This window comes from Carlito syrichta, unplaced genomic scaffold (assembly GCF_000164805.1).
Source record: "Carlito syrichta isolate Samal-C Ts95f unplaced genomic scaffold, Tarsius_syrichta-2.0.1 Scaffold309147, whole genome shotgun sequence".
NCBI classification, from domain to species: Eukaryota; Metazoa; Chordata; class Mammalia; order Primates; family Tarsiidae; genus Carlito; species Carlito syrichta.
In genome coordinates, this window is record NW_007253243.1 from 303,938 (window position 1) to 313,968 (window position 10,031).

The 10,031-nt window shown below is 54.3% G+C and overlaps 1 protein-coding gene across 1 annotated transcript in view; it reads left to right on the top strand.

The window, feature by feature from the left end:
* The first annotated feature begins 6,855 nt into the window (after positions 1–6,855).
* Positions 6,856–10,031, top strand: part of RAB3IL1 (RAB3A interacting protein like 1) — a 26,553-nt gene continuing 23,377 nt past the window's right edge. The window contains exon 1 of the mRNA XM_008066852.2: positions 6,856–7,084. Coding sequence (XP_008065043.1) covers positions 6,933–7,084 — 152 coding nt within the window. The 5' untranslated portion in view covers positions 6,856–6,932. The remainder of the gene's footprint in view (positions 7,085–10,031) is intronic.

Genomic DNA, 10,031 nt, shown 5'->3' on the forward strand with positions numbered 1-10,031 from the left:
CCCCATCTCTGCTGTGACCCTTCCACCTCAGCCTTCCAAGTAGCTGGAACTACAGGCATGCACTACCACACCTGGCTATTTATTTATTTATTTATTTATTGTAGAGATGGGGGTCTCGCCAAGTTGCCCAGGCTGGTCTCGAACCCATGGGCTCAGGCAATCCTCTCACCTCAGCCTCTCAAAGTGCTAGAATAGTAGGCGTGAGCCACCGCGCCCAACCTTAATCTTTTATTTTTTGTAGAGATAGGATTTTGCTATGTTGCCCAGGCTGGTATCAAACTCTTGGCCTCAAGTGATCGTCTCACCTCTGCTTCCCAAAGCATTGGGATTACAAGTGTGATCAGCCCAGCCCCATCCTTTTCAATAGTTTCCCTTTCTACTCTCAAACTCTTGCCACAGGAAATTTTTTCAGACCCCAACCCTAGGTCTGTAGTTCCTGGATTTATTCCAGAGTGCCCTGTACCTCCCCCATCCTTGTATCTGTCACATAGCGCTGAAATTAGATGTATGAATCCCCCTACCCATAATCCCCTCCTAGACTGCATATTTCATGAATGCAGAAACACTGTCTTTTTCACTAACATACCATCAGTACCTGGCACAGGTGCTCATTAAATATTTGATGAATGAATGAACACCTCTACTGGGCTCCCAGCATCCTTCCTATTGATTTTTGTGAATTCTTTATATATTTAAGATGCTAACACATGGTCATTGTCTGCGAATATTTTCCCAAGGCTATCTACCTTTTAATTTTAATTTTTTTTTTTTTGGCAGGGGGTAGACATAGAGATGTTTTGCATTTGAATGTGAATAGATCTATTGATCTTTTCCTGTTAATATCTCTTTGAAAGCTTCTAAGTTTAGAAAGTCTTTCCCTGGCTAGATAGCTGATAAGTGTTCACTTCTATTTTTTTATGCACACAGTTGTCCATTTAATCTTCCCAAAGCGGGGCTCTGATCACTTCAGTCTCCTGCTCATAAATGTTTAACCATCTCCTTGCAGCCTTTAGAATGAAGTCCATCCAAATTCTTTTGCTTTTTTTGAGTCAGAGGCTCATTCTGTCACCCAGGCTGGAGTGCAGTGATACAGTCATGGCTCACCACAGCCTTGACCTCCTGGGCTCAGATGAGCTTCCTGCCTCGGCCTCCCGAGTAGCTGGCGATCTTCCCACCTTGGCCTCCCAAAGTGCTGGGATTACAGGCATGAGCTGCTGTGCCTCACCTAAAATCCAAATTCTCTCTCTTTTTTTTTTTGAGTTAGAGTCTCACTCTTGTCACCCAGGCTAAGTACAGTGGCACGCTCATGCCACTACAGCCCAACCTGCTGGGCTCCGGCGATCCTTCCGCCTCAGCCTTCCAGGTAGTCAGAACTATCGGCACACGCTACCATGCCCAGCTAATTTTTTTTGTTTTGATTTACTGTGGAAATGAGGTCTCACCATGTTGCGCAGGCTGGTCTCGAACCAGGCAATCCTCTCTCCTTGGCCTCCCAAAGTAAAACGCAAATTCTTTAACTCGCCTTCAAGGCTTTTCAGGATTCAACCTGAGGCTGTCTTTCCAGCATTTTCTTTCCTGTGCCCCGGTAATCTAACGCCCAAGCTCTGGGCAAAGTGAGGGATTTGCTTCTCTGGTCTGTGTCCTACTGTTCCCACTCCCAAGTCTTGCTCCTGCTGGTCCCTCTGCTTCAATGCCCATCTTCCATTCTATATAGATTTTAAAATCCTGTTTATTCAAAGTCTCAACTTACCCTTCCTCCTAAGAGGGTGAATTGTAGAGGAATGAGAAAACGCGTTTGAAAAGGATTAAAACTTCAAGTTCCTTGCTAACTGTTGGTCGAATCCTTTAAACTTTCTAAGTCTCAGCTTCCTCATCTTTAAAATGGGAACAGGTGGGGCACAGTGGCTCATACCCATAATCCCAGTATTTTGGTAGGCCAGGGCAGGAGAACTGCTTGAGACCAGGAGTTCAAGAGCAGCCTGGGCAATTTAGCAAGACCTCATCTCTACAAAAATTCAAAAAAATTATCTGGTGGGTGTGGTGGTATGCATATGTAGTCCCAGCTACACGGGAGGCTGAGGTGGGAGGATGGCTTTAGGAGTTTGAGGCTGTAGTGAGCTGTGATTGTGCCACCGCATTCCAGCCTGGGCGATAGAACAAGACTTCAATTCAAAAAACAAATACATAAAGCAAAATACAATGGAAGCAGAAAACAATGAAGGACCACACCGGGAGGTCGCAAGGGTGAATTGGGTCTGACATTGCAGGTAAAGATCCTAGCATGAGCCGGGCTTGGTGGCTCAGCCTGTAATCCCGCGCCTTTGGGAGGCTGAAGTGAGTGGATTGCCTGAGCCCGCAGGTTTGAGACCCTCCGGCAACTTGGTGAGACCTCATCTCTACAATAAATCAAAAAATTAGCTGGGTGTGGTAGCGCGCGCCTGTAGGTCCAGCTATTTGGAAGGCTGAGGCGGAAGGATCGCCGGAGCCCAGCGGGTCGAGGCTGTGGTGGCCGGGAGCGGCCACTACACTCCAGTCTGTGTGACAGAGTGAGACTCCAACTAAAAAAAACCAAAAAAACCCCAAAAAACCAAACCAAACAAACAAACAAAAAAGATCCTAGCATGGTCCCGCCCACCCCACATTCTGCCATCTTGGAAGGAGTCGGTAGCTGTCTGGGTGACTAGTCAAGTCTTCCCTGAAAGTTTCTGGTGGGTTCTCTAATTCCATCAGCTGCCTGGCCCTCCCTACTGAGGAGATGGGAGTGGGCAAACGGGTTTCACCTCTAGAAATCCAGTCGAGGGCCCCGGGCGCCTTGCTGGGACTCCCACCCCCAGCGGCGCCCACAGGAGTCCCCTCCCTCCTTTCTTCCTCATTTGAGCACCTATTGTTTTGGCGGGGTCGCTGGGAAATGTCCATCTCCAAAGGGGTCCACCAGCACCTCCCACCCTTCACCATCAGCACCCCGTGGTAAGGCGATGCATCAAGTGAGGTGACAACAATCCCATTTCAAGGTGGGTCAACTGAGGCTCAAACTAGCTTCTGTACAGTTTGGTCTAGAACTTGTGTGTTTTTGCAGCCAGAGAAGGGATTTGCTCAAGGGGTTTTGGGAGACCCGGGCAGCTGTGGTGGGGAACCGGGGAGCTCTAGCCCCAGAGCAGGACACACGGGCAGGGATCTTGGCTCTTGGATCCCTGTGCCTTGTCTGCAAGTCGGTCAGTGCCACACTCGCCAAGCCTGGTGTGTGTTTGCTTCGTGAACCTACTTGGTGAGTAGATTATTTTGCCTGTGTCCTCTGGAGAAGGAGGGAGGGTGACAACTGAGTAGCGGGGCATGTGTGTGTGTCTGCGGCTGAGGGTGAGGGTGAGGACTTCCCGGACGGCAAGGAGACCAAGCTTGGTGTCAGGAGCCCCTGCTTCCAGCCCAGCCCTGGCCCTAGCATGCTGCTTTGACCAGGCAAACACCTGCCCTTCCAGACCCCAACTGCCCTATCTGTGAAATGGAGGCGATGGGGGACGGAAGAGTCTGTCCTGAGATCTCAGCATTCTCAAAGTGCAGTCCTGGGCCGAGCTCTGCCTGCGCCCGGACTGTCCCCAGGGTCTGACTTCACCAGGTTGGCCTGACCCGATCTCTGACACCATCCGGCTGGCCCCACTCCCTCTGTCCTGCCCTTCCCAGAGGAGCCTGGGCCTGGGCTTGGCCAGGCCTGCAGAGAGGGCAGGGGGCCTCCAGGCCCACGTTCAACCACTCGAGTCGCTTTCCTGCTCCTCGGAACTGCAGCCAGCATCCTCACTTCCCGCCCTCTTGAAATCTGAGCTCGGGGATCCAGGCAGGACTCTGCAGCAAAACATTCCATCCAGTTGTCCAAATACTCTGCACAGCTGGCGGAGGGCGGGGTGGCCGGAGCCGTCGGGAGCCCTGGGGCTGTGGCTTTCCTGGACCCGGGGGAGTCTTCCCTCCGGGGGCCAAGCGTGCACACACACCGTCCTGGGGCCTCCCCCAGGCCCCCCTGCCGAGTGCCCAGCCCCTGGCTGGGGAGATCCAGCCACCTCAAAGGCTGCCTGGCCAGGTGTGCTCTGCTGCCTTGCTCCTGCCTGTCCGATGGTGGCGGCGCAGGCAGCGGACAGGAGGGTGGCGCCCTCGTGAGCCTCTCCTCGTGACTGGGCTGGGATCGCGGCAGCAGGGGGAGGGCAGGCAGCAATGACGCCGAGATAGCGAGCAGGGAGGTGACTTCGTGCAGCTGCTTTGACTGACAAGCTGCCCAAGACCCGGCTGCCTCTTGGGCTACAACTCTCCATGCCTGGATGAGTCTCCGAGCCTCAGTTTCCTCATCCTCAAGAGGAGAGAGTCAGGCCTCTTCAGACTCTGATTTTTCTAAGAAGTCACAGTCAGAGACACGGCCCTCACAGCTCCAAACTGTGTCTAAACGTCCAGAAACGTAGTCCTTTTTTTTTTTTTTTACAGTCCCCAGCAACTCTGACTCAGTTTACCGCCCCCCCAGGGGCTGGTGGGGGCTGGGCAGGGAGAGACCATCTTCCAGATTCTTGGCCACCCGCCAGGCTGAGTCCCTCTCTGTCCTGCCCTGTCGGGGTGATGGGGAGACCTCCCCTTTTCACACATCCTGTTTTCCATTAATTGTTTCCAGGTGGGTACAGAGGTTGCCCGGCAGAGGAAGGTGGGGGCATGGGAGAATGCAGCAGAGGGATCAGGCAAGGAGCAAAAACAGGAAGGGGGTGGAAGCAGGCCATGGAAAATTCATTGCCAAGGAAGGGGAGCCGGCATCTGGTTTGCGTTAGGCAGAGAGAGCTGGATGCCTGAGGCCCGAGTGGGAGATATTGTTATCCGCTGGGCCTGGGCTGGGCGGGGTGCGGACCTCGCAGATTCTCTTCAGTCGGGACTCAGGAGCTGACAGGAGAGAAGGCGGAAGTCGAGGGAGAAGGAGACAGGCCTAAGCTGCGGCAGAAACTTCACTAATATCATCTTCTTTGATACACACTACTTCACAATGGAGCCATGTTCCCATTTCATAGACGAGAAAACGATCCCAGAGGCATTAAGTGACTTGCCCAAGGGGCTTTGGGACTGGTGCTACCAGGAAACAGCAGAACTAGGATTCGAATTCAGGCCCAATGAGACAGGGCAGCCCATTTGAGCTGGCCCACGGATGGATGGATCGAGGCCGACTGTGTCGAGCAAAGGGAGAAAGACTTAGTGATGGGGGTGGGCCAGCCTTTGCCCGTAGGGTTACTCCATCCTAGAAGAGTCATGACCAGGGTCTGAGGGCTCCAGCTACAGGGGAAGAAAGCAGCTCACAGGGAAAGGCTTCCTGGAGGAGAGTATATGAGCAAAAGAGAGATTTATCAGCAAGGGTGGGAAGGGGTGGAGGTCACAGACAGAGAGGATAGTGTGTGGAAAGGGGAGGTGTGGCTTATTTGGAGCAGGTCTGGGCAATGTGCCTTACAAGGTGAGAATCTTTTTTTTTTTTTTTTTGAGTCGGAGTCTCATTCTTGTCGCCCAGGCTGGAAAGCAGTGGCACACTGACGGCCACTGCAACCTCGACCTGCTGGGCTCAGGCGATCCTTCCGCCTCAGCCTTCCAAATAGCTGGAACTACAGGCACGCCCAGCTAATTTTTTGATTTACTGTAGAGATGAGATCTCCCCAAGTTGCCCAGGCTGGTCTCGAACCCAAGAGGTCAGTCAATCCTCTCACCTCGGCCTCCCGAAGTGCTGGGATTATAGGCGTGAGCCACCGTGCCCAGCCCAAGAATCCATTTTATAGTTGGAGAAACTGAGGCACAGAGAAGCTAACATGCCCAAAGGCTCAACCTGGAAGCAGGGTTGAACTCAGCCTGTTCGACTCCAGGCCTGTGTTTCCAGCTCCTACTCTGAGTTGTTCCTTGTTGATGGTGGTTAAAAATGGTTTGTTTTGGTTTTGTTTTTAGAGAAAGGGTCTTGCTCTGTGAGTGCACTGGTGTGATCCTAGCTCACTGCAGCCTCAACCTCCTGGGCTCAAGGGATCCTCCTGCCTCAGATTCCTGAATAGCTGGAACTACAGGTGCACACCACCACCTCTGGCTAATTTTTCTTTTTAGCTAAGAAAGATAAATTTATTAAAGAGAAAATACATTGTGAAAGACAGCAACAAGAATGTCTGCTGTCTGCTGCCACCTCTGGCTAATTTTTAAAATTTTTTGTAGAGGTGGGGTCTCGTTATGTTGCCCAGGCTGGGTTAAAAGTTTTAAGGGGGCTGGGCTTGGTGGCTCAGCCTGTCATCCCAGCACTTTGGGAGGCCAAGGTGAGTGGATTGCCTGAGCCCATGGGTTCGAGACCCACTGGGCAACTTGGCGAGACCTCGTCTCTACAATAAATCAAAAAGTAACTGGGCATGGTAGCGCGTTCCAGCTACTCGGACGGCTGAGATGGAAGGATTGCTGGAACCCAGAAGGTCTAGGCTGCGGTGGCCGGGAGCGTGCCACTGCACTCCAGCCTGGGCGACAGAGTGAGAATCCAATTAAAAAAAAAAAAAGTTTTAAGGGGATACTGAGGCCTGTGGCAGTTGGGGGAGGAGACCTGCTTAAGGCCACATAGCCAGCTATAGTGGGGCCAGGCTGGGCCCCAGCCTGGGAGAAGAGGGCAGAGGTGGCCCTCTCTGTGTGCCTGCTGGAGGCCTGTGGCCTCCCTGGAGGTGTCTCCCCTTCCCTGACCCAGAGCCTGGGAAGGGGGGCCAGTGTCTTCTGCTGGCTGAAGAGTCACGGGAGTTAATAATTACGGGCGAGGAGATAGAGGCCTGTCTGGGAGGCGGCTCCCTCCTGGATGGCTGCTCCTGGGAGATAGCAAAGGTTAGTGTGAGGCTCGGCCTGGGGGTGGGGAGCAAGCTCCAGCCATCTGCCCTCCTGGCAGCCTCTAGAGGGACCCACCGTCTGGTCCCCCAAGCATGGACGCCCCCGAGGAATCCGCCAGGTGCCCAGCCCGGGGGACGTGCCCAGTGTTCCTGGCCATGAGTTCAGGGACTGTCCGCTATGCCCCGTCAGGCCTGGACCCTGCACTTGAGGGGGACTTAGGAGAGGGGCCCTGGGGCCCAGGCAGGTAAGCTAGGGACCGGATTCCAGAGGGGAGGAGGAGCTGTGCCACTTTGCAGGGGCGTGGAGCTGGGCAGGGGTGTGGGGCTGGGCAGAGGCCTGAGAAATTGAGCTCAGGACAAGACACTGGCACAGAGCTATGAGGAATTTGGGGAGTCTCCAGTAAGTTTGTGCGGGATGGGGGGTGGGGGCCCGAGTGTCCTGTCCAGCTTGGTGGTTGTGTGGAGGTGGTGGAGACGGAAACCCTGAGCGGGCAAGACACTCGCCCTGGGTCACACGGTGAGCTGAAGGCAGACCTAAGTCCAGAATCAGGCCTGGGTCTTCCAGGCCAACTGTCTTCTCCTCCTCTGCCTTCTGCTACGGGTCTGTGGTCAGGGCTGCCAGGCTGGAGGTACAGATGGTGGGGGAGCTATGGCGGGGGCACAGCTTTTATTGTCCTTCACACACCCCCCCGCCGCTGGGTCAGGCACCTAGTAGGTGCTTAGTAACCTCTCGTCACCTGCACACAGCCGCAGTGTTGGGTGAGCCCTGGGGTTTCTGGGTGGTCTTTCTGGAAGGCTGGAGCAAGGGGGCTCAGCCCTACTATACCTGGCTATGTGATACCAGGCAGGTTCCTTTTCTTTTTTTAAATTTTGAGTCAGGGTCTCACTCTGTTGCCCAGGATGAAGTGCAGTGGCACAATCATGGCTCACCACAGCCTTGACCTCCTGGGCTCAGATGATCCTCCTGCCTCCCGGGTCTGGCTAATTTCTTTTTTCTTTTAAATTAATTAATTTATTATAAAGCCAGCTAATTTCTTAATTCTTTTGTAGAGATGAGGCCTCACCAAGTTGTCCAGGCTGGTCTCAAACTCCTGGGCTCAAGCAGTCCTCTTGGCTGGGTCTCCCAGAGTGCTGGGATTACAGGCATGAGGCTATTCCTGGCCTTTTTTTTTTTTTTTTTTAAGAACTTTTTTTTTTTTGAGTTGGAGTCTCATTGTCACCCAGGCTGAAATGCAGTGGCACGCTCATAGCCACCGCAGCCTCGACCTGCTGGGCTCAGGTGATCCTTCCACCTCAGCTGGAATTACAGGCACGCGCCACGCGCCACCACGCCCGGCTAATTTTGATTTATTGTAGAGATGAGGTCTCGCCAAGTTGCCCAGGCTGGACTCAAACCCCTGGACTCAAGTGATCTTCCTGCCTGGACCTCCCAAAGTGCTGGGGGATTAGAGGCATGAGCCACCATGCCTGACTATGTTTCCTTAATTTCTCTGAATCCATCCTTGTCTGCTGAGGAGCAGGGTTTGCTCTGTTGCTGTGAGGAGGCAGTGAGGCCTGGGAGTCCCTGGCAGTTGGGATGCACAGAAGACAGGATGTTTTGGGTTAGTCATTGGAGAGTTGATGCTTCCAGAGTGGTGAGCACATACTTGTTTTTCGGGGCCTGGTTCAAGGGCCTCCCAGTCCACCAGCCTTCCCACACTGATGACTCCTCCTCTGGGGCTATAGCCCTGGGCTGACCCTTCCTCCACCCTCTATCTCCCACTGGTCTCAGTTACCACTGCTTATCTCCTGCCTGGGCTTGTGAAGTCTTGGAGGGCAAGGGCCCTGCCCTGGGCTCTTTTCGTGTCATCTTCCCCTTCCCTAAACCGGGAACAAAACAAGGGCCAGGAGGGCAGCAGCTGCTCCAGACTTACTTGGTGGAGGATTCAAGTCCACAAGCATAATGTCAGTATCTGCTTTGGGTGGGCCAAACCCTGAGCTGGGCTGGAGTGGGTGGGGGAACACAGCTCCAAGAAGAAGCTGGTTCCTGCCCTCTGGAAGCCACGATCATGGAAACAACTCCCCTACACAGTGAAGGGCACAGGAGGCCTGGGTTGAATGCTTCTGGAAAGTTGCAAGGGCTGTCATGGAGGGCTGTCCAGGTTGTTCACGGCACAAAGTGCCAGCCTAGGGAGCGAGCAAACATGAAGTCCAACCTGGCCTCCACCCACCAAGTCCTGTACCTTGGTGGGAGCTGTGCCCACCTGGGGAAGGAGCACCGTTTTCTATTTTGACCCAAGACCCCATTCACCTGGTAAGGTGTGCCCTGGGCAAGCGGTGGCCCTGGAGCTGGAAGTCCAAGAGTATGTCCTATTTCTACCCCTCACCATACTGGAGCCCCAGAGAGGGCAAGGCCTGTGTCCCTGCAGTTTCCTTCTGCAGCTCCAGCCCTTGTACAACCCCTAGTTTGTGCTCGGTGAGGCAGTTGCGTGTGTGAATGAGTTGAGTGAATGAATGAAATGTGTTCCCAAAAGGAGATCTGACAAGCTCAAGCCTGGGGCCCCAGAGTCAGTGGGCCTGGAGGTGGGGGGAGTGCACTCAGAGCTCTGGTGGCATCTGGAAGGGAAAGTACCTCCCCCCATGCCCCAGTCTTCCCCCAGGCACAGGAGCCACGGTCCCTGGCAGGAGAGGTCCTGTTCTTGCTGGAGCCAGTTCACAGGTTGAAGTTGAGGCCAGTGGGCATTGGCTGGGCATAGATGGGACTGAGGGACAGATGGACCAGTGGTTTCCCAGAGGATGTGGGGCCAGACAGGTGTGTGTACGCCTGGGACGAGGGGGTATATTCTCCAGAGGGTAGATGGTGGGCCAAGGCAGGGTTGGGCAGTGCGTTTGGAGGCAGGAGGCTGCGGTGAGCAGAGGCCAATGGTGGATCACCCAGAGCAGAACTCAGAAAACTTGTTTTGGGGTCTGCCCTGCCCCCTTCCCAGCAGGCAGGACGTTGCACAGGAACAGGCACAAAGCAGGGAGAACAGGGAAGCAGCCCTGGGTCAGGGGGTGGGAGGGCGTCTTCCGGCCCTAAGCGACGGTCCTGGGAAGAATCAGAGCCCGGGAGCCATTGTGGGTTCTCGAGCAGGGCTGGCGTGAGGGCGGCTAGCGAGGCTGGCCGGCGGGAGAGTCTGAGCGCGGCGCCGTTTGCGGGATGCTGGAGACCGG